The 24,214-nt window shown below is 49.7% G+C and overlaps 1 protein-coding gene across 10 annotated transcripts in view; it reads right to left on the bottom strand.

Annotated features, from left to right (window-relative positions):
* The window catches only part of CHST15 (carbohydrate sulfotransferase 15), a 74,772-nt gene that overhangs the window by 13,501 nt on the left and 37,057 nt on the right, over positions 1-24,214 (bottom strand). For 9 of the 10 annotated variants that reach the window (XM_055299916.1, XM_055299914.1, XM_055299917.1 and 6 more), the window contains 4 exons: positions 19,084-20,150; positions 18,062-18,401; positions 15,718-15,864; positions 12,522-12,678 (listed from right to left, as the gene is read on the bottom strand). In XM_055299916.1, coding sequence (XP_055155891.1) covers positions 12,522-12,678; positions 15,718-15,864; positions 18,062-18,401; positions 19,084-19,629 — 1,190 coding nt within the window. In that variant the 5' untranslated portion in view covers positions 19,630-20,150. Of the gene's footprint in view, positions 1-12,521; positions 12,679-15,717; positions 15,865-18,061; positions 18,402-19,083; positions 20,151-22,314; positions 22,683-24,214 lie in introns of those variants that run through there. The other variant, XM_055299921.1, reaches the window with a different exon arrangement.

The following is a 24,214-nucleotide window of genomic DNA, read 5'->3' on the forward strand; positions in this document are numbered from 1 at the left end:
ACCACATCTGCCCGTTACAGTGTCCCCCAACATCAGCTGTCCATCATGGCATCCATCACTGCAGGCTAGTCATAATATAATCTAGAAGCTGATGGTTAAATGCCAAAATCAGATTTGCATGGACCTCACAGAGCAATTCAGTTGTATGTGCCAAGGCGTACCATGTGGCCATGAGTCCGATGGGGTACCATTCCCAGCTCACGTGTTTCTTATCAGTGCAACTGACATTATGGCCCAGGCCAAGAAAGTATGTCCAGGAAAAGTAACAGACACCTCTGAAACTGTCATCAAAATCTATTATTTAATAGGAAATCCAAAACCAATGACTCCTATAGGACTATCCACATTCTTTGGTGGTACTGGAATTCTACCCCATAAATTACTATCTAAAAACCCAACGACCAAGTCAAGTTTTCCATACTGAGAGTTGATTTTGTAGCAACATTTCTTGTGGACGTTAGGCTCATAAATAAAACAAGAGCCCCTAAAGCTGCCTCAATTTTATGTACAAAGTAACTTCATAAAGAATCTGCTGATTCTATACAATTGTTTAGAGATTAGGAAGTAATTCCAGGGCACACACTGCAACGTGTCTGATGTTCCAACCAGGTCAACCCAGCTCTGCCGGCAGGCAGGAGGGTGAATTTTCATCTTTTGGAGGTGACGTGAAATGAACACAAGATCCCACCTTCTGTGAGTCAGACCCACTTCCTCAGGAGAGTGGAGGGGGGATGTCCCTGGCCTCTCAGACCCCCCCCCCAGGAACTCTGAATCTGTCCACAGAGCATACAACAGGCCTCGGGGTTCCCTGGAGCCCACATGCATGCCCAGATTTATAATCTGCAAAAATACATCCTTCACGCTCCACTTTGTCAAAAACATCTGAGCAGAGTCTTTGTTCATCACAACAAATGGCCATCCTTCCCATCCAGATTCTATAGATCCCCTCAAAATATCTACCCAGTACCTGTGAATAGGATCTAATTTGGAAACAGGGCTCTTTGCAGATGAAATTATGTGGAAGATCTTGAAATGAGATCATCCTGGATACAGGGTGGGTTGTAAGTCCAATGACGCTGTCCTTACAAAGGAGAGATAGACACAGGGGAGAAGGCCCCATGAAGACAGAGGGAGAGGATGGGTGATACCACCACAAGCCAGGGAACGCCAAGAGCTGTGAGACACCAGCAGCTGCTGGACACAAGCCTGGGACAGTCCCTTCCTCAGAAGCCCCAGAAGGAACCTACCCTCCTGATACCTGGACTTTAGACTTCTAACCGTCAGAACTGCCAGAGAAGAAATGTCTGTTGCTTTAAGCCACCAGGTTTATGGAAATCTGTTGCAATGGCCCCGGGAAATACATGCAGGTTCTAACCCCCAAATGCCAGGAAGACTGGGGAGTCATTTCTGCCAGCACCTCTCTCCTACCCTGAAACCTCAGCAGAGTCCTGAGTGTGCAGCTCTATGGGGCCAGGTGGTTGGCTTTCCCAGAGACACAAGAGGGAAGGCGAAGGAAAAGCACTGTTTGGTCCCCTGAAGAATGAGGCTCATGCTTCATAAGAATGTTGGCAATAATCAATGCTGTGATTTCCCCACAGCTACCCTCTGGGAGGAACGGACCAGGTAGTGGCCATGGATGACTGAAAGCCACCTGCATGGTTTAAAGCCATTCAGAAAATGTTGAGAAGGGCAGCAACTGTATCAAGAATAAGTGTCCAAAAGCTGGAGTAGGCACACTCACGTGACAAGAGCTAAATCTAAACATCCACATTTTGGCCTTTAAAATCAACTGTACGATGATGAAACGGAGGAGACAAGCCAAAAGGGAAAATACACAATAGGTTTAGCTGACATAAGCTCGTAATGAATCACCACAGAACTGCCTGGACACTTATGCAGATCTCAGGATGCATTCACAAAGGTATGGCCTTGAGGACATGGGAGGGTGTCACCTTGCTCCACCCTGGCAGGTGGGGACCCCAAAGGAGGCTTGCCTACTTCAGTGCTAGGTGCCAAATGGTGGGAGGAATGAGCTGCTGCATCTGAAGAAGCAAGCCTTAGCAGGAAGGACAACAGTTTCAATGACTAAAAGGCTGTCCTGTGCTGGAAGGAGACCTGAACCATCCTCCTGAAGGACCGACTAGTGAGTAGAAGGTTCTGGAATTAGTTTGATGTGAGGGAAAAAATCTCCAGCTGGGCCAGTCCAGTAGGAAACAAGTGCCCCAGGGCAGGAGCAGTCAAGGCTGGGGGCGTTGCTGAGGGAGAGCCGGCTGACACCGACACCCAGCAGGCCCCCTTACAGCGTAGGGGCTGCCAAGGCCCCTTCTGCTGAACCACCTAATTTTCTTCTTCTTCAACCATCCCAAACAGATGGGTGTTACATTTGGCCAGGACTGTTTCCAACAGCAATTCCAAATATAAGTCCGAATACATTCCAGGCCTTCTGTGCTGTGGTTATTTTAGAAGGCTGCTGGGCGGCCCCATGCCGGGGGGTCGGCCCTTGTGGAGGTGCACTCAGCTCCTGCCTGTGCTGTGGCGGGGGGGGGGGGGTCCTGGGTCCCAGCACTGCCACAAGGGGGGGGTGGGAGAGAACATGTGTGCCCGGGGGGGGGGTGGCTCCCTCCAGAAGGGACCACAGCTCTCCCGTGGAAACAGAGGAATGGCCGTCAGGACCATCACAAAGACCCCACAATGTAAAATCGGGCTGGTTATGCCAAGGCCAGTGCTGATCTCTGCAATGACACAGCCGGGGTGCTGCTCCGAACCTATGTGAGCAGAGGTGGGGGCACTGATCGCCCCAACACTGGAGGCAGCCACTACTCCACGGGCCGCCCCTGCAGGCCAGGCTCACACAAGTGGGCTGTGGGCTTCCATCCCCGATGCGGCTGCCCCTCACCAGATCCTGTGCTGGGTTCCGCATGCCTGTCCTTACTCCCTGTTCAAGACCTGCCCTCTGACCCAAGACACAAGCTGAGTATCGCCACCCTGTCTTAGGAGGGGAAGACTGGCCTTTGGAGAGATTAGGGGACTTCCCAAGGTTACGCAGCCCAGGTGACTTTGCGGCTGGGGTCCAAACAAACCCAGGTTTGCATGAGTCCTGAGTCCCCTGAGCCAACAGGCCTGGCCCCAGGCCTCAGAGCTTAGGGATGGAGCAAGCAGCAGCTGATGAGAGCAGGGTGCTAACCATCTGAGCCAACGGGCTTGGGTTTTGATGTTTTGATTGTTTTAGGTGCACAGTGATTTGGAAGCAGAAGTCCATGCTGTTAGAGAACTGGTTAATAAGGTACAGGAGACAGAAAAGCAATCACAACGTGTAATAGAGCAAACACACACTCAGAATAAACACGGGGAGCTTCACTGCCACAATCAGGGAAAGCCAGTGTTTGTGGACAACCACACCGGACATCCAGAAAATGACAGCGACAACAAACAGGTGTTCAGGTAAGAGCTCCCAGAGTGACCTCTGAGCACGTGCGTAAGCTGACAGTCATTGGCTGTCGCAACAACTCATCTGCTTTGAATGGTTTAGTTCTTAAATGGTGACGTGCTCACCAGTCAGCCTTGCTGCTATAAGGAGACCCACGCAAGTTCCAGCTCAAACGTCCCTAGTTCGGGGAGGCTGGTTTCTCCTCCTTTTGTTAATGGTCTTGTTCGTATCATTTTTAAGTTGAGATGTAATCCACATACTGACGATTCAGTAGCTCTTAGCAGACACGCAAACCTGTGCAAGCACCACCACCATCCAATTCCAGAAGGTTTTCATCACCCCGGAAAGTCGCTCTAGGTTTTAACTCCTCCGTTCCCAGGGAGGCTCACATGAGAAGTCACAGAGATTCCCACGGCCGCAGGGCCACACGTAAGGTTCACCTTCACCAGCTCCGTCTCAAGAGCCTGAGCAGTGCCACTGCTCCCAGTTACTGCTCCACGCATCAGACATCGGGGAGGGCCAGGCTCTGAAAAAAGATCGGGGGGCAGACGCTGAGGTGGTGGGTGGTGGGGAGCAGCCGACGGCTCCTGGGCTGGCTCACTGCAGGCTACGCCGGCCCTGACTTCACTGTGCGCCCACAGCGCCCGCCAGCTGCCTTCTCAACGACATACATGTGATGGTCCTATTTCCACCACCAGAAGTGGGCATGCTCTCGTCTCACACGTCACTCTCCTCCCACCAATGACATCACCAAGGTTCTGCAGCCACCCAGAGGGTGATTACAAAAATGAAACCCAGAAAGCCCCCTCATCACTCTCCATTTGCCAGCATCCAGATTCAAATCACCGATCAATAACTTCCTGACCTCTGATATGGTGCCATCAATAATGATTTATGTGTATTTTTCCTACAAGGAAAAAAAGACCATTTAATATGGCCGGGAGGCCCTTCTGTCTCACTGAATCGTAAGCTGTGACTCTCTCAACAAGAGGAACGATGAAGCAGCACTGGCCGGGCCAGCTCATTTGGGGGGAAAAGCCAAGAGTCATCCAAAGCCGTCCACATGGGTGACACTGATGAGGCTCATTTTCTGCCACAGAAGAACATCCAGGTTTGGGCTAAACACATCCACATGGATGCAACATCTCCAGCTCACTGAGGTCATTTGGGCTGCGTTTTCTCCTCCTTTGGTGCAGCAGTGGGGTTCTGGGTTCACCTTTGTTTCTTCTAGAGCATCCAATCATGGGTCTTTAGTCAACATTCATGGAACAAAGAGTAGAACCCTCAGAGGCAAAACCAAACATCCCTTTGATCTATGAGCCTGGCATGGCTTACAGGCACTTTCACAGTTTGCCGGTGATCCTGATAGCAAGTGTCTGCTAGCAGGAAAGAAAAGGCAGCGCACAGGATCACCGGGCTACCCCTGGTTAGCAGCAATGAAGCCAGGCCTGGATCCCAGGATCCCAGGATGTGGGACCTCATCACAGAGTGTGGCCACTGCCCCCTTCAGCTGGGGTATGGCATGTGCTATCCCTCCCCCCCCAAAAAAAAAACAGCTCTAACTCGCCAACCTCACTAATCCGAGGTCCCTGAAGTGACCCTGGATTCAGAGTGGGCTGAGTGTCCTCCCCCATCCTGGCCTGGTGGGCACACAGCTCACAGCCTCTGCAGACTGAGCGATGGGGGCCCCTCTCCCCGGTGTTTCTTGCCTTGCGCAAACAACCTGTGTTGGAATCATCAGGACTGCCGAAGACTCTGTAAATGTTTCCTAAAAAACTAAATAGTGTCAGACACACGGGAATTTTCAGCTTGACCATTCTTCTCTCCCCAATAACAAGATGCGGTCCCTCATCAGGTGGTTACCCCAGAACGGAGTCACGAAGGCCCACGTTGTCCTGGCCAGGACGTGGCCAGCTCACCCTCCCTGCTCTGATGTCTGAGGTCTCCCGGGCCCCTGGCCCTTGGGTGGCTCACAGTTCAGCCCAAGGACAGTGACCTCATGCCATCTTTAGGGCTCATTAAAGGCATACCAGTGACACCCAGACAGACAGCTCACTCTGAGAAGCAAAATGCCTAAATTGGCCAGAAAACTAATAGGCCGCTGAGAGCCTCACTACGGTCTCCCCCAGACCACCGCTCATCCTTCATCCTCCAGGGTTTTAAAGACAAGGGCGAGGGTGGGAGCCAGAGGGAGGGAGGCAGGGCGTGGAATTGATCTGCGGCTGCTGTCACCACCTCGACACTCCAATAGCCTCTCCCCCCTCCAGCCCTTGCCCACAGAGGAGCTCTCTGAATTTCCCTTTAAGATAATTGACCTTAATAATTGATCCATCAGTGCTGAGGAACAGCGTGCTTTCTGATCCTCATGCGAATGTGTGAGAGAGGAAACGTCACGTGACCCCGGAGCACCAGCTCTCTTCTCCTGCCTGAGACGTGTCTGTGGCACTAAATCAGTGCTTCTAGGGACCGAGAGTTGAGCTATTCAGAGAAGATCTTCAGCACAGGCCAAGCGGCGAGAGAAATCCTGGTTTCAGGTCAGAGGTCTACTGCAATTCCAAAGCATGGATCGGCACGGCTTCCAGCCATCTGAGCTCGAGGCCACCCTGGGATCACCATCCTGCTCACTAATGTGGAGTCCGTGCTTGGGCACCATGAAGACAGGGGTCCTTACTGCTTACAGCGCTTTGCAAAAGCAGGGAGTCATCCTGCTGCTGGCTCACACTCCAGTCCCACCCAGCATCTGCCCTCAGCTGAGACGATCTTTAGGCCTCCCCAGGGCAGACCACGTACAGTGGCCCATGGGCGAGAGAAGCCTCATGGGCAACAGCTCTGAAGGGCCATCCCAGCCACACAAGTCCTGATGGCATCAAGGAGCCATCCATGTGACTGCATCACGGCCCAACTCTCCACCCCGTCACCCCCCCCCCAGGATTGTCCCACAATGGGTCCCATAAACCTCCTGCACACACACTGCTCTCTCCACATCCGCATCCTGAGGACCAGCCTATGATAGCAAGGACAGCTTGACTCTTCCATCAAACCAACACGGGCTCCAATCCAGCCTAGCCACTACTAACCAGGTACTGTGGGTAGGGGACGTAGCCCCACGGAGCCCGCACACCTCCTTGCCAAGTTCAAATGAGGCAATGCCTGAACCAGGCTTAGCACAGAGGGTGCCTGGAGTTAACGCTGAGGTCACTTAATTGAGGGCTGTCCCCACTCCTTCCATGAGACACAGGTTCCAGGAGGGCAGACAAGGATTTTGCTCTCCAATGTACGTACGTCTAACACATCAAAGGTGTCCAGTGACTGTTTAGCGAGCAAAGGAGTGCTCAGTCTGGCTACTGCAATTATTTACTACTACTGTAACCTAGTAATAATAGCTAATGATCACACAATATTTTGCATTTGTCCAGCACTGATTAAATACTTTACATATATTAAGTTATTCTCACAACCCTAAAAGCAGGACTATTTTCTCCCATTTCACCAATAAGTAAATGGGGCACAGAGTTGTCAAGTAGCTTTCCCAAAGTCACAGAACCAGTGAGTTACAGAGCTGGGGTTCCAACGTGGACCATTTGGTCCCCCAAGGCTATGACTCTATCAAGGTGACCCTGGTTGGCTGCTTGCCATCCACACGCCCTACCCACCCCTGCTTTGCAGATGGAGTAAAATCCATAAAACTAGGATTCCTGTCTAAAGGCTTAACATCACTCATTACTCTGTCTGAATGACCAAACTACATGCAAATGGATGCGTTTCATTAAGTGCTTCATTCCCTCCCTTCCTAATGCATCATCAGAAATAGATTAATTATTGATCCAGTCTAGTGGATTGTTGAAAAGTCCCTTTCTACAAGCAGATGAAGAAAACAACGCTCCAGGTGCCAAGGCTCAAGGAGTCAGGGTTAAAATCAAGTTCTCACTCGTAACTGAGTGGAGTTTTCCTTTCCGTTTGACCCGTCATCATGGAACATGAGCACCCAGCGTCCTGTGCGGGTCACTGCTGTACCTTGTATTAAGACTACATGCAGGGGCAGCCCTGGTGGCTCAGCGGTTTAGTGCCACCTTCAGCCAGGGGTGTGATCCTGGAGACCCGGGATCGAGTCCCACATCGGGCTCCCTGCAGGGGGCCTGCTTCTCCGCCTTTCTCTCTCTCTCTCATGAATAAATTTTTAAAAATCTTAAAAAAAAAAAAAAAGACTACACATGGAATTAAACCCAAAAAATGGATACGGTAAAATCTTTAACAGATGGTGTGTGACCCTACTCCAAGGATCCCCTGAATGAACTACATCAGAGAGCTCAGCACCTCCCAGCCATTTGTCACAGTTAATGGAGGCGGCCTCCAAATTACAAGGCAAACTCTGTCAATCGCTCACAAATGAAGAGGCAGGAGGCTAACGGGAGATGTGTTGAAAAGAACAGTTTTTCTTACTATAGAGTCGAATTAAAGTAAGAAAAAAATCTGCTTCTTAATTAACTAGGCCAATTTGGCCTACAAATGCTTCACTTTTTAAAACTGTCATTATCCCTTACATAGAGAAACTTGCAGCGTGAAATTTGGCTGGCCCTTCTGGCCATAAGAACCAGCCTATCCACGTCCCACTATTCTTCTGTTCTCCTCCAGGGCGTGGGGGTGGGGGACTGGAGGCGAACTTACCATTTATATCTTTCTCTGAAAACTTAAAAGTGATTGATTTGATTCTTTTTGCAACTCCAACATTTTTAAAATCCTCTACCTCAGATCAATTCTAGAAATAAAGGCTAAATGTGAATCTGGAACTTGAAATAAAATCTACCCCCACCCCACCAATTTGTAGATAGAAAGAACAGTTTAGCCTAATCCCACTGCAGCAAGCAACCCCCGGAACCTTCCCTTGCAGAAGAGCAAGGTCGCAGAACGACCCATGTGGGCTGATGGCCTGGGACCCAGTTAGACCAATGGGAACAGGAGTTCCAAGTGTTTGTTTCTTCAAAAAATCTAAACATTGAGTATCTATCATCCTTTCCGGCAGGGATGGCAAATAAGCCAGACATTTAAGATAGGCCATGAGTCACGGGTTCCAAAAAAGAAATTCCTATTGTTGTATACTTTTCATCAATGTTTAAAAAGCAAATGGAACAGCTGTTGCTGTCAGTAACCCACACAGAATATGTGCATATGAACACACACTTCACTGTGCATGTGGAGGTTCTGCCTCCGGACACGGTGCCGTACTGGCAGCTTCCCTGCTCCAGGCTGCAGAGCTGGCACCCAGGTTCCTGGAGGGACAGACAGGGAAATGGAGTGCAGGTGTGGTAGGCAATAACCCGTTCCTTGGCATGCACACCCTGTAATCCCCTCCCCTTGGGTGTGGCCTGGCCCTTGTAGCTTGTTTCTAACCAACACAATGTGGTCAAGGTGATGGGCTGACACTCTAATGATCAGATTACAAAAGTTTATGACTTCTGACCTGCTAGATTCTCCCCCATGCTGGTTGTGATGAAGCAAGCAGCCATGTTGGCAAGACCCAGAAGCAAGGCACTGAGGGTAGCCCCTAGCCAACAGTCAGCAAAGAAAGGAGGCCCTCCTTCCAAAGGCCATTGAGAAACTGAATTTCACAAATGAGCATGTGAGCTTGGAAGCAGAGCCTTCCCCAATCAAGCCTTTCGATGAGACCTCACCCTGGTGAAGCCTTGATGGCAGCCTTGGGAGACATCCTGAAGGAGAAGACATAGTAAATTGTGCCAGATTCTGACCCAAAGACACTGCAATAGTAAATGTGTGGTGTTTTAATCTGCTAAGTTTTCGGGTGATTTGTTATGCAGTAGATGACTAATGTAATACACCAGGCAACCCAATGAGTGGGGTAGCCTCCTAACGAAGGCTGCCACCATGGCATCCCACCACTCCCCTCCTCAGCACCATGACATCCACGTGAGACAGTCAATGCCTCACTTCTCTGAAAAATTGCCAGCTCCCAGAGAGTAGGCAATGGGTGGGCCTTCATCCTTCATGGATATGTATATGCTCAGCACCCAGCACAGTGCCCAACATGTTGTCAGGGCTCAATAAATCTGTGAACTGATGAACTATCTCTGTTGAGGACCAGAATAGCAAGAAACCTTCACTTTCAGCTCCTACAATAAACAGTATTTATTCCAGAAAGCGAGCAAGCAAACAAACAAAACAAAACATGGTGACTACTTGGAATGGCCATTTGTGGCCCTTGAGCCTTCTAAAGGAAGGCAGACTTTGGCTAGGTCTGAGAGGCAAGTTGGGCAGGTCTTGCTTCTGGCTCACTGTCTGACCCTGGGTGGCACCAGGACCCGTCCCTATTCAAAGGCTCGCCTTATGGCACTTGCGTCCTCAGGGGTAGAATCGGATCTGCAGGGAGAGAGAGACACGTAGGGAGGTTGACTCCACTCTCCAACAAGAAAACCCATGGTCTTTACTTTTGTCCACACTGATTCCCTGCTCAGAATGCTTCTTCCTCAAGCATGTTCCTTCTTTGTTGGCTCGGCAAATTCTTACTCATCCTCCAAAATCCAGCCTGGCTTCAGCTCCTCCGGAATAACTTTTCTAGGCCTCCCCACCTGGAGCTCATTCTCGCTTCTGTACACTTCTCACCCTCCCTCTTGCTCTGGCTGACTCCACAGGCCATAACCACCACAGCCATTGCTGGCTTACGACCAGCCGTGAGCTCCCCAAGCCCAGGGCCTAGAACAGGGTGGACACACACCGAACAGGCCCAGATGCAGACTAGTTCCCACTGCTCTATGCCCAGGGAGTGACAAAATGTCACAGTCTTGGCCCTCTGAGGTAGAGGCACGGCGTGACCTTCCTCAGAAGGAGAAACTCAGGAGATGTGACAGGAAGACATTCAGTGAGCAGAAAGTGCACTCTTGAGAGAATGTTCCGACCTTGTGAACTGCTGCTCGGGGCTGTCTGGGGGAGGGAGGCAGAACAGCTGTGAAAACACCTCAGTGGGCGGCGAGGGGTCACTTAGTCACTGAGCCTCTCCTTTCAAGGCTGACAGTTACATAATCATGTCTACACGAGAGCACCACTGGTTTGTGTCAACTGTTCTCAGGCCAAGGGGGACTGGCCCACTCCATGAGCAGAAGGGCCAAACTCCCTGCTTCCCAAGTGTGGGAACTGGCAGGTAGGATGAGGGAGCTGCTCTGAGGTCAGTGGCTGCCTCAGAACCAGACCAGATAGATTCCTGAGGCTGAAAGGACAGAGCCAGAGTGGAACCATCTGGGCCATATAGATGTGCCTTATGGCGTAGCACCAGGAGGGCTGCCAGGGTGGAGACGGCGGGGAACAATCCAGTTCTCTTTCCTCTGACTAGATCACATTCGGAGCCGCAGGGCCCATTTCAAGAACTCCACCGGAAGGACAGAGATAAATTCAGGGAGAAGAGGGCAGGACTTTAAGGCATATCTTTCTGGGGGCTACAATGTGAAACAAAGTGAGACAGGAAACCGCATGTGCATACAGTTGTGTGCACACACACACACACACACACACACACACACACCACTTATCTGCATAGATAAGCAGTCTGGAAGAAAATATATCAAATACAAATACCAGCTATTGGGTGGGAGATTATAGATTCTTTTTATAATAGTTTTCCTTGACACAGCTTTCCAGTGTACCTCCTAAAATTTCCACAGCAAACACGTCTTATTAGCATCACTGGCAAGGATGGTGAGGCCAGGAATGTGTGCCATCCAAGGAAGGCATTAGGGGTGTATTAGATTCCTAGGGCTGCTACCACAGCACTGCTACCACGGTCTCGTGGCTTGTAACTGCAGGAATTCATTCTCTGGCATTTCTGAAAGCTAAAAGTCTGAAATCCTGGTGTCGGCGGGATGGGTTCCTAGTGAGGGTTCTGAGGGTCTGTTCCAGGCCCATCTCTAGCTGCTGGCACTGGCTGGCAATCCTAGGTGTTTCTTGGCGTGTAGACACATCACTCCGATCTCTGCCTCCAACACCACCTGGTGCTCTCCCCGTCTGTGTGTCCCCGGTCCAAACTTCATCTTTCATAAGGACACCAACCACCCAATCAGGGGCCACCTTAACCCAATATGACTTCATCTTGAGTCCATCTGCAAAGACCCGTTTTCAAACAAGATCACATTCATACGTATGGGGTGGGGGTAGAACTACAACACATCCTTGTGAAGGGCATAATTCAACCCATAACAAGAGGTAGGTCACCCAGTGAAAAGGGACACAGAGGGCTGGGTCGGCTTCAACGCCTGGCTGGCCCTCCCATTTAGGGAGAGTGACACTTGGGTCTAGATGGTTCTATGTGAATAAACAGATCCAGCGTGGATGCTCCCAAAAGACAGATGTGGTTTCAAAACAGGAGGGGTATTCTCACAGATTTGGAGTGGTCATCTTGGGTGGGGGGACTCCCGCCCAAGGGTCCAGCCTGAGGGCCCCTTACCTCTGATGTGGCAGTACCACGTGGATCACTGCAAAGTGATCGTCAGGTCCTTGAAGCCTTCAGTTTCTGCCACGCACACTGGCTTTGTCGTGACTCAAGCATCGCCAGCATTGGCCCAGCCACCCCCGCATCGCCCAGTCCCACACTGGCTGTGTCTTGGCCATACTGGGCAGCCCCAGCTTTTTTTTACAACAAAGCAGCTCTGCCTGTCATTTCTGGAGACTGAACACAGTTTCTTTGAGACTAAACGCTGAGAGCTGATGGAGATAAAGGCATCACACAAGGAATCATGGGAACCAAACCCCTCGCCAAACCCTGACATCCCCTGAGTCCAAGGGAGTTTCACATGCCCTGACAGTACCCAAGGTGGGGGTCCCACGTCCCCAGGTCAAACAGGCCAGAGGGTGAGGGCCCACAGCCAGACCATGGGCAGGATGTCTAAGAAAACAATCCACAATTTGTTTAGACCCAGTGAAGATTGCACCAACAATAACATTTACATAAGAAATAGCAGTAACATTGCAAGTTAAGCTTGTTTATTTAAAAAAAAAAGAGAGAGAGAGAGCAGATCTTATTTATGACAAGAAGTCAGGCTGTTGCTTCAAAACTGCCTTTTCGCCCCAGATACGAGAACTCCAGAGTGCTCACCTCTCTACGGGGTCCCTGAGCATGACAATCAGTTTTGCGTCCGGCTGGAAGGCGTGGATGAAGTCCTGGGTGAGAAAGGGCGGCTCTCCGTCCGTGCTGTTGTCGTAGAAGAACGTCCACGCATTGTTGTCCCACATGGTGGAGGCGCTGGCCTCCCCTAGAAACAGAGAATGCTGTGGATGAGCAGGGTTGAGTTCCGGGCCCCCGCAGGGCAGCCTGTGCTGGGGGCCAGACCTGGCTCCACCACCAGCATGCAGGCCTCCAGGAAGATGAGGCCAACAAGCAGCCTCTGCCACAGTGACCTCCCCTGCATCCGCCCAGCGGTCTCTGGAAAGCAAGGTGATCCAGGCAACACTGAGCATCTGCTTCCTCCCAGCTCCTCTCCAGGATGTGTTTTTTTTTAAAAAAAAAAAACCTTCTAGCAGCATTTGGGTCCCAATTTCACGACACGACTTTGCTCACGGTGCACAGCTCTGTGGCATTTTAAGGGCCCACTGAGAATGTACTAGATGGTTTCCTTCAAAGAGCACCAAGGATGAAGGAGTAGTTTGGGTAAGCTGACCCTCATTAGGAAATCAGATGCAATCTGCATCAGATTTTCCCTGAAATCACAACCAACGGCTGGGTCTGGGCACGCTCTGAGACCAAATGAGACAAAGAATTTGCGGGAAGGCTCACGGGACCTCAGTCTTGGGTGCCCTGTCCTGTGTGTCCACCCACCCCATCACCCTGCACACAGCTGGCATTCATTCCATGCTGACTAGATGGACAGGAAGTTGGTCCTGCCCTTGTTTTACTATGGTCTGCATGAATAAGGGATAAAATGTTAAGTACACATTCTAGGACAGCGATGAGGCCAAGACATACACATTTCAACATCTCTCACTCAGATACTTGAACCAATTCCCTGACTTTTTTTTTTTTTTTAGGAGAGTCTTCAGAGATTTAGAAAGAAAGGCAAATCGATCAATTACATACAAATTCAATTTCCCGACATTTTACATGGGTATTTGATACATCTCAAAATCACTTATTCAGGGAAAATCTGAGCCAAAAGCCTAGGGTCTTTGATCAGTGATGAGTGCATCACAGTAATGCAGGGAGTTGGCAGGGTCCTATCTATTCTGTTGGATGTGCAACCACATCCAGGTGAGCACTTCTGTTCTAGTCTTTTCTTTTTCTTTTTTTTAAGAGAATACCACAGAATGCAGGAAACACAAGTCAATCAGAAGTCCTTTGAAAATTCTACTCACACTGAAACAAGAATATTAGAACAGAAGAAGTATCTAAAACCAAATTAGCATAACTCTGTCAAATCTCATAAACTACTTCTCTAACCACAGAAATATTGGTCCATCCACGGTCCATCTATACATCCATCCACCCATTCATTCATCCTCCATTCATTTCATATCCATCTATCCCAAAAGCATTCATCTGGTGTCTACTAGGTGCCTGGCACTGTTTGGCATCAGGATAGAGAAGGGAAATAAGACAGACAACGCCCTCTCCTCTCTGACCTTATGACCCAGGGGAAGGCTGACAACTCTATAAATAATCAGATCCTCAGGTGAGCACTTGGACAGGGCAGAGCGGGTGCCGTGAGAGTAGAGGCAGTGGCCTTTCATTGTGTCTAGAGCCTGTCCCACGCCTGAGAACCCGGCCACTTGAATCCTTCATGACTCCAGCCATTAGCCCAGACTACTGAAGAAAGGCTCTCTCTGATCCCTGAGCCAAGATGAAGACCTAACCAGAGGAAGCTGAAGCAGAGCTGAATCACATTCCAGGGCCTGGAGAAGCCAGAGTGAAGGCTGCTCCAACAAGCCCATTGTACGGATGTGCAGGCTGAGCTCAGGAACATGGAGACTGACTCATCATGTGGCACGTGGCTGGTGGCATGGGCGGGCTCACTGCCAGCTTTCCCCACGCCTCTCCACTACCAGAAAACTCCCCAAACTCTGCTTTAGGTAAATATCAGAGCAGAGAATTTTTTTCTTTAATCTTCCTTTTTAAATCTGGAAATAAGTAAAATTAGAAAACCAAACTAAGGCTTTCCTTTTTCATTCATTATCTTAGTCTCTATTTCCTAGCCCTAGGATGTATATTTTTAGCTCTTTCATAAGAACATGAGACTCTCCCAGAGGCATACAGTGTGGGAGTCACAGTCAAATATTAATTAGACTTGTGATCTGAGGTGTGTGGACCCAAGGCAGCCAGAAAATAGCTAGTAGTCAACTTACACCAGGGTGGGGGTGGTATATGATCTCATCAGGCTCTCAGAACTCGATTTAAAAAATAAAACAATAAATAAATCAGGGCTTAGGCATGTAAGCCTCTCTCCTTGGACAGGAGAGTCAAAAGCAAAGAGAAAGCTTTCACGTGGCTGATTACAATCCCTCTCAGTCACTAACAGATTCACTCAATTTGGAGAATCAAAATATAACAAATTTAGGAAAATACAAAAACAGATTCCTGTCTCAGGTAACCAATTTAAGTAAACTACGTGGCCAGGTTTCTCTCTTTCAGAAAATATAAGTGGGTAAATGTCTTCTCCTAAGCTGAATCCAATACAAAAAGCAAATGGGGCTCTTTATAAAACTTTGTGAATTAAAAAAAATATTAATCAAACCACTTCACTTTGAACGTCTGAGGACATTAAGTTGATGAGGGCTAGGCTTTTTCAACAGCAATTCATCACCAACTATGAGTTAAGGCTGCATCTTGTTTCTGGAGAGATTGCTTCTGTCTTCACTGCATCCTGGGGCCAGGGATTCCAATAGCCACAATATTCAATCAATGACTAATTGGCTAATTACGTTTATGATCCGCCATCCAAACTTAGATCAGTATGTCATGAAAAGAAACCAAGCATGTGTACTTAATTTAAATAAAAACAAAGAAATGTCAACTTTTATAAAAAGCCATTTCAGGTATACTGGAGCCTCCACAGAACTAAAAAGTCTGCTAAATAGTTTTGCTTTAGACAAATTGCGTCAGTGATATGAACATTTTACACAGGAGTAAGAGTGATGGCCAGGTCAGGAAGTGCACCCTCCACAGAGGTGGCAGGCATCACACATTTGTTCTGCAGGCAGAACAAAAGCTGGGCCAGCCCCAGAGCAGAAGGGGCCTGGCAGGAGTGGGGGGCCACCCTAGGGCAGGGATGGCCCTGAAGGGAGCCACACAGAAGCCGTACCTATGATGATTCTGGTCATCCTGCTCTGCTCCTTTGCAGAGCTGGCCTGCAATCCTTGATGAATCTGGTGTGCAGCCAGGTCAAAGAGGTCCAGGTAATCTTCCACGGGGTAGCGGTCCCGAAGCCCATCTCTCAGGCGCACAATTCCTATGAGAACCAAAAGGCAGGAGTTACTGAGCACGAAGCTGCCAATGCTGGGTGGCGGCCTCCTGGGGAGTGACCAGAGAGAGACGTGAAGGCCAGGGGCCCAGCTGCAGAAGCCTAGGCTCCATCCAAGTAAACTGCAGGAGGAGGCTCCCAGGGAGAATGTTTCACGGGTGCTCACCTCAAGGGGTGGAAAACCACCATTCGGCTGCAAGCGGCAGCCTCAAGCATGGCACACCTATTCAAGAACTCTAAATGCATCTGCTTAGAGGGCCAGCCTTTGGGGCTGGCTGACATACGTACCAGGTGGGGCCCCAAAGTGGCTGAGCAGCAACAGCATTCAGAATGCACACACTTTATTAAACAGAAAAGGGAGTTGGGTTTTGTGGGCTTTTTTGAAGACTTTGAGAGAGAGAGAGAGAGAGAAAGAACCAGCAGGACAGGGACAGAGACAGAAGCAGGCTCCGTGCTGAGCAGGGAGCCCAACATGGGCTTAATCCCAGGATCCTGGGATCATGACCTGAGCCGAAGGCAGATGCTTAACCCACTGAACTACCCAGGCGCCCCAGAGAAGGTGGTTTTTATCTAGCTTCTATCTCTAGCCTCTTTGATCAGGCAACTTGTCTGTCCAAACAAGGGGAATTGTCCCAGAACCCAGCGACAAACAGTTGAAATCACTAGTTATTTTGGCACTGGCCAATGCGGCCTAAACTTACCCCCTTGCCTTAAAAATGGGTGAATTTTGGGGATCCCTAGGTGGCTCAGTGGTTTGGTGCATGCCTTTGGCTCAGGGCATGATCCTGGAGTCCAAGTCCTGGGATTCTCCCTGCATGGAGCCTGCCCCCCCCCTCCCCAGGTGTCTCCCATGAATAAATAAATAAAATATTTTTTAAATGGGTGATTTTCACGTGCAACATTAACAACACACTGCCCGAAACCACAGCTGCCAAGGTCAATGGAAAGGGGAGAGAAAACATCCATGCGCACAAGAGCAAGAGGTTCCAGGAGACTCTTGAGTCCCGGGTCCCAGAAGCACGCCCCTGCGCTTCCCTCATCCCTGCCAGCAGGAGGCTGGTTCTCATTAGGACGAATGGTGAGCGCCACAGGGAGAGCGCCTGCCCACGTGAAACCCTGAAGCCGGGACTCCCACAGCTGCCTCCGCCAAACCACAAAAGACACATTTACACTTCTGTCCGCTAGCTCCAGGAAGAACATCAAAAGGATTAAGTCAATTTGTCAGGAAACAAACAGGACTTGGGCTCCACTTGGGCCCTACAAAGGAAAAACACATTAAGATTCCCTTCTAAGCAACCTGGTCCTGGACGTTGAAACACGCCCTGGAATCCCTCCCCACCTCTGACATTTGTCAAAGTGACCAAACGTCTCCTGGCAGAAGGGAAAAGGTTAAGAAAAGGAAACAGTGACCCGAGGGCTGCAGAGTGGCTCAGGCTGGGCGGGGGCCGTGTCCACAGTCACCCCTGCGCGGAAGGGGTGCTGGAGGCGAGGTCCCCCAGAACCCCATCCATGTGATTTTCCTTCAGAGCAGCTCAGGGAAATGAGCCCCGAGGCTGCTGGAGGAGTGTTCGACGCCCTGGAGGAGCCAGGCAGCAGCTCAAACCTCACCCGGAGAGGCACCCTTCCTTCCTACAGTGTCCCCCCAGGGAGGGGTGGGGGGTGGAGGGGGGGGGACTCCAGGCGCAGTGGCGCTGCAGAGCTGGGGATGGGTGCCCCCGGAGAAACACCCACCTGGCACCTGGCACTCACCGATGGCAGGTGTCCCAAAGCTCTTAAGAACGGCTGCCAGTCTGCACCTTCCCCTTGCCCTGCATACAGCTGGCACTCAATAAGTGTCCTTGGGGTGCGTGGGAGCGGAGTCCAGCCCCGCGGATGTTTGTGGAGGGGGCCCTCCACTAGCGAACTGTGCGCTCTCTGCGTCTCAGGTGAGGGTCCTCACCTCCTGCTGCCCTGCCTCCCTGGCTGCGCTCAGCAACGCACCTGGAGCCCGCCCCACCGCACCTGGCGCCCGCCCCACCGACCCCCAGGCAGGACAGATGGGACCCACGTGGGCCAAGTTGCGGCCAAGTTGCGCAAGAGGCAGAAGGCCGGGACAGGGAGAGGCGCATGCGCATGCAGGCCCCGCCCCTCGTGGCAGGCTCCGCCCCTCGCGGCGGGGTGGGGGGGCTCGTGCGCATGCGCTCACCAAAGCGCTTCCGGGTCCACCAGTGGGGCTCCTTGATGGCGGAGAACTTGACTTCCGGGTGCAGCCGGAGGCGGTCGTAGAGGTCGGTGGTGCCGCACTTGGGCTGCCCGATGATGTAGAAGCGCGGCAGGCAGCGGAGGCGGAAGTGCTTCCCGCTGGCGTGGGACAGGTGGCCCCAGAAGGCCTTGCGCAGGGCGTCGAAGGTGGAGCGGAAGCGCTTGGAGTAGAGCACGTAGGAGTTGGTCAGGTACGGGTCGGTGGTGTTCCTGCCCGTGAACTCCTCGTACCAACACGGGCTCTTGCTATTTGGAAGAAATTTATTGGGGATTACTGAAAACATCTGCAGCGGGAGAGAGAGAGGGGGAGAGAGACACCCGGAGGCGGCGAATTAGCGAAAAACACGTTCTAAGCACGATGCGGTCACGCCCGATGCTCGCTACGGGTGTTCTCGCGAGAAGTCTCCTTGGACAATAGCTAAACCCGAAAATAAAGCAGACCTGGGTAAGTGGCCACGTTTTCCCTTGGCCCAAAATTAAACTAAAACTTGGGAGAGAACGAAGGTAAAAGCGGGCTCAAAATCCGTTCTGCGGCGCTGGGCTCGGCAATCTTAATTAAATTTCACAGTTGGAATCTTTTTTTTTTTTTTTTTTACTAGGTGCGTATTTAAATGACCCCATTCGAGGAAAAAGTACTAATGAGGACACAATAGGAACAGGACGACAGTGATCTACAAAAACAACGGCAACCACCCCAGCCACCTTTCAAGTCCTACGATGGCATTACTAGAAGGGGTGGCCCTGAGCCCCTGGTACCCGGACTTCCTTCCTGGGGGCGAACATCGTCAACGGAGAGCCCTGGCAGTGCCCTCTGATCCATGAGGCTGTCAAGTCCCCCTTGTTACACCTGAGACATTTTTGGGTCACGTTTCTTTACTGTGTTCCCAAAGATGGTGATGGATAAAGGAAGCATCTGTTTAAAAAAAAAAAAAATCAGCAAATGGAGATTAGCACAAGGCTACTCACGTGCAATTCCTGCTTCTTGAGATCTTCTATGTCTGGGAGCTGCCTAGTGGTGAACTCTATCCTGGCTGTGATGCTGTTGATAATTAATTTAATGCTTGGGTAGTCTTTGACATACGAAATATTATTTACAGAGGGTTGGTGATGGTGCTCTTTCCCGTCACTCGGGTTTTCACCGTCCATCAAGCTGGGATTGCTGGGGAAGGCTCCGTAATGGAAAGGCGAGGAGATGAGAAGCTCTTGGTGGGCCCCAGAAAGGATGTAAGACGCCATCACCAAGGTCATTATCATCAATCCAAAAACGAGGCTGCATCGCTTCCCCTTCTTGAAGCGCAGAAACCTGCCCCAGCTCTCGTTCCCCTCAGCCCTCACCTCGAGAACAGCAAGCAAGTTCATCTGCTTACCGTCCACACGAAGCACGATTTTGTTCTCGCCTTTGCACGCGGGGCACTCCGGGTGACTGTGAAGAGGGCCTCCTCCGCAGCCCACCTGCTGTTGGCGCTCGTTGTTGGGCAACAACTGTATGCAGCAATTAATGCAGTGCCTCATGGTAATGCCCTTGGACTGCTGGCGCACAGAGCCATGGGCGAGCCCCTGAGGAGCCCAGATATATGCAAGGTGTGCTGGAAAACGTTAAAGGAGGTCTTTTGATTATACAAGATGGTTTTAAGGCACCAGCAACGGAAACAAATATAATGTAAAAATGAGTAGGCACCAACGCACTAGAGAACGAGGAAGGGCCTTCTTTGGTTCAAGTTTGAAAGACAACAAAAAGAAGTGATCTCCAATTGTCATGTTCTGTAAGAGCCACTACAATCTTAGAAAAATCCCCAAGTTTGGGAGCAACGCTGCCTGTTTCAGGTTTTTCCCATGGCACAAAACAAAGTAGAAGAATTCTCGCTGGAGAACATGGAAACATCCAAGAGATTAGAAGAGATCATGGTCTCAGTGAGGGATGGGTCGGCATGCCATCCTTGGAGAGGCCTGTGAAGATTTCTTCTTCTACATCCCGTGTTCCTTTAAAATGTTTCCTCTTCAGGGGGAGCAAAATCTTTAAGATGTCGGATTACCTAAACAACAAAGAGGTTTTATTCCATTACATGATGATAGCAATATCCCTGGGATCACCTTCCAAGGAGACAAGTTCTCTTTTCTACTCCCGGTAGTTTTTGTTAATCTGCTCGGTCACAAGCAAGTCATAGAAAATCACACAGGATAAAAGGAGAGCTTTGAGGTCCTAGTTGCTTGGCTCTGGGGCTCAATCTCTGCCACCAAATGTGGCTGCAGCACCAGCACCGCCAACCTCATATCAAACACCTCAGATTTTGTACCGCCCATATATCCTTTAACGTCCCAGCCATGCCACAGCTAAGTACTGAATCCCCAAATCTCAGAACGTCACAGTCCTTCTCAGATGCATGCCCAGTCAGTGACTATAAAAGTTGAGAGATTAACTGAAGTACCTGTGCTTTTAAATCAACAAAATATCCAAAAAAGCACCTGGTAGGGTAGGAGCATGCGGAGAAAATATGTTTTTTTTTCTCTCCCAATAGCACCAATAGTCTCTTACCGAGAACTAACCTTTATTATCAGTTTAGGAGGCAAAAGTTAATGAAAATTTAGAAACACTGCAATGATTCTCTCCTTCAGCAGAGTGTATCATATAAAAAAACCATTTGACTTTAAGTTATTAAGCAATTAAACCCAACGTGCAGTATTCCCGAGTAACATAACACTCAAACCCTGAAATCATTTTTCACTTTCATCATCCTGGGGAAAACATGATTCTTAAAAATCCATTATCAGAATTCTGTGGTTATAAAATGTATTGTTGCCCACATGACACTTCTTTGTAGGTGTTGTAAAAAAAGCAAAAAAAAAAAAAAAAAAAAAAACTTAGTTTCCAATAATGGTAAACCACCACTAATTAGCTGTGTGACTTCGAGTGGGCTATATAACCTCTCTGAGCTTTGCCTCCCTCCCTAGTAAAATTACGGTAAGAGTACCTCCCTTATAAGCGTACAGGAAGTACTAAATTAGTTAAGACATGTGGAGAGTTTGCATAATGCCTACATGTAGTTATTAGCGGCCCCTAAAAGGTAGGCAATTTTAATAATAGCATCATCAATGACCATTACTATTATGATTTTTAATTGTCAGTGAATGCCAAGAACATTCAAAGTGGAATCAAAGAGGGGAGATCCTATCATGTTACTTTTCCTACTGCGCTTGAGGGTTACCCAAGAGCAGTAGACTCACCCCTCCAGCTCGGCCCACATGCACAGCCCTCAAACAGTCCTGCTTGTCCCCAGAGAAAGTGAGATTAACTAAGCCTGCGTTAAGGCCTCCTCGTATTAGCTAGAAGGCTGAACAATGAGGACTCACCAGCAGGAATCTTCCCTTCCCTTCCCTTGGACAGAAAACCCATGCTTTATCAAAATACGTTGACCAAGAAATAGCCAAGCAGTGCTTCCTAAAATGTCTTCCACTCAGTGTTCTGCACGTTGTTGATGTGTTCTTTGCCTAAATTACTTGGTGAAAAGGTAAGAAGGCCAAAAATCAAACAGACTTCTTTACAACAGGACTTTTGGGGGAACCTTTAATATGCCAGTGAGCCCTGTGGCTCCGCAGGGGAGGAATATAATACGCAAACCTTCCAAAACATAATTGGCCATGGAATTCTCACGAATGTCGCAAGGAACAAACTTGAGAAATGCTCGTTAGTAAAGGCTGAGATTGGGGTCAGGGCGGTTCCAGGAAGGGCAGAGGAGCGGGGGTGTGCAGGGAGCAAACCGCTCTGGAGCCAGGCCAACATCCGGGGCTCTGCCCCTCATCTCAGAGAGGTTGGAGGGACGTGACAGGAGCCTCAAGGCAATCTCTGCCTCCCACTCGCTCCACCACCCTTGACCCATCACTTGGTACAAACAATTCTTCCAAACCAAAGAAACAAAAGGGCAAGATCCCCTACTTGGAAATCCTATCACTAAGCCAAGAAAACATTTTTTTACATTTTGAAGACAAGGCCAAGCAGGGCTAAAAGGAGGCTCCAACCAGGATCTCAGTGGGGAACGTGTTCGCACCCTTCTGTGTCTCTGGCTGCAGAAAGTCTAATTAGATTTTTTTTCAAAACAGTCTTTGAAGCCCCAAGACAACAACATACAAAAAAAGAAAAAAAAATCTGGACCCAACAGAATGGGCAAAATATTCCTAAACAAAAACAAAGGTTTGTCTTACAAGCCAAGGAAGTGAACAGATCTGGGTAGTTGGGGAAGCTGACAGTCTTAACGGGAGGCTCCGGGATTCGGCGAGCCCAAGCATTTGTACCCTTTGGGTGGCTGCACACTCCAGCTTGGCCTCTTCCAGTCTTGCTTCTTAAACATAAATTGGGGAGCAGAGAACTGGGGTGATGACACATTCGTTTGTTCTTGTGCTCAGCAGATCTTTTCTGAAGAGCAAGTGTGGACCAGCCAGTGCTGCAGATACAGTGGACCTGAGGGCCCTAAACCAATAGAAGATGGGGAGTAACAGAATAAAAAATAAACATGTGGTCTCTGTCCCCAGTTCCTGGCAAATAGCTCCTAAAACCCTTGGAATCTCCTAAGTGAAAGGGTGAGAGGAACATCTTTTTTGTGATTCATAACAAGCCCCCATTCGACCACAGTGGAATTTATACTGTGACTCTGGGCAGCACCCCTGAGAGCTTCAGCTTGGGGCTGGTGGCCAGAAAGCACAAGCCTCGGTTAGACAGTCAGAGGTTTGGGACTTACAGCCCCACATACCCAACCTCCAGGGAGGCAAGTGAGTTCATCACCAAGGGCCAATGATTTATTCATCACGCCTATGTCATGGAACCGCCTTAAAAACCCCGAAATGACAGGATTCTGAGAACCTTCTAGTTGGTGAACATTTGGAGGTGCTGGGAGGTGGCTGGCCCAGAGAGGAAGGCATGGAAGTTCCACGCCCATCCCCCCATATCTTGCCCCACGCACGTCTTCCATCTGGCTATTCCTGAGCAGTAAGTATCCTTTACAACAAACTGGTAATAGTAAAGAAGGCATTTTCCTGAATTTTCTGCCTTGTTCTAGCTGAATTATCAGACCTAAGGAGAGAATTTGTAGTTAGGTTAGACAGAAGTTGCATAGCCTAGGGACCCAGTACTTGCAACTGGCGTCTGAAGTGGGGGCAGTCTTGGGGGCCCGAGCCCTTAACTTATGGGGTCTGTGCGAGCTCCAGGTAGTTACTATGAACTGAACTGAATTGTTGGACACCCAGCTGGTGTCTGGAGAGTTGGAGTTTGCTGGCATGAGGAAACATCAGGGGGACCCTCTTTGAGAAAAAAACATAAAACTATCTTACATTTACAAGTTTTACCAAAACATACGACTGGTTTTTAGTATATAAGATACCCCTTGATGTCAATGAAAAAAAAAAAAGTCCTATGACTATATACCACTCGTAGCTGGGGCCCTGTAAGTGCAGAGCCTGGAGCTTTGAGGCTTCCAGCCCAAACCTTGTCTGACCGGACGGGAGTGGTACAAAAGTGACCAGGACAGGGAGGCTTTTCCCCACCTGGGGTTTACATCCCACCAGGAGTGAGGGGCTACAGGGCAACAGACAATAAACATGACAAAGGTGTAAGATCATCCCAGACAACAATAAACGCTACAAAGAAAATACAAAGAATACAATGAAACCATGACAACATGCATTCTCCAAGGCAGCACTAGGGCCAGATAACTCTTTGCATCAGGGGCTGTTCTGTGCACTGAACTCCACCCCCAGGTGAGACTTGCAGTCCAGAAGAAAAGGGGTCCAGCAGCAGGATGTCCAGGGAAGACTAGTTGGGAGGGGCCACCTGAATGACAAGAAGGAAGCCATCCGTGTGGGGATCGGGAGAAACAAAGACCCCATGAAGGGGAGAAGCTGGGGATCAAAGCCGAGGGGGACCACCAGGAAGGTAGAACCCTGGGCTTTGGGGCAGGTGAGGGGTAGGAACCAGATGAGAGAGGAAGCAGGAGCCAGGTCCTGTAGGGCCCGGGAGGCAAGAGTCAGGGCTGAGATTTGTTCAAGGGCAAAAAAAGGATGCATGCCATGTATTCTCTCGAAAGGATCTTTACAATACGTATTACTATTA

The sequence above is a fragment of the Nyctereutes procyonoides genome, unplaced genomic scaffold (assembly GCF_905146905.1).
Source record: "Nyctereutes procyonoides isolate TBG_1078 unplaced genomic scaffold, NYPRO_anot_genome, whole genome shotgun sequence".
Lineage (NCBI taxonomy): Eukaryota > Metazoa > Chordata > Mammalia > Carnivora > Canidae > Nyctereutes > Nyctereutes procyonoides.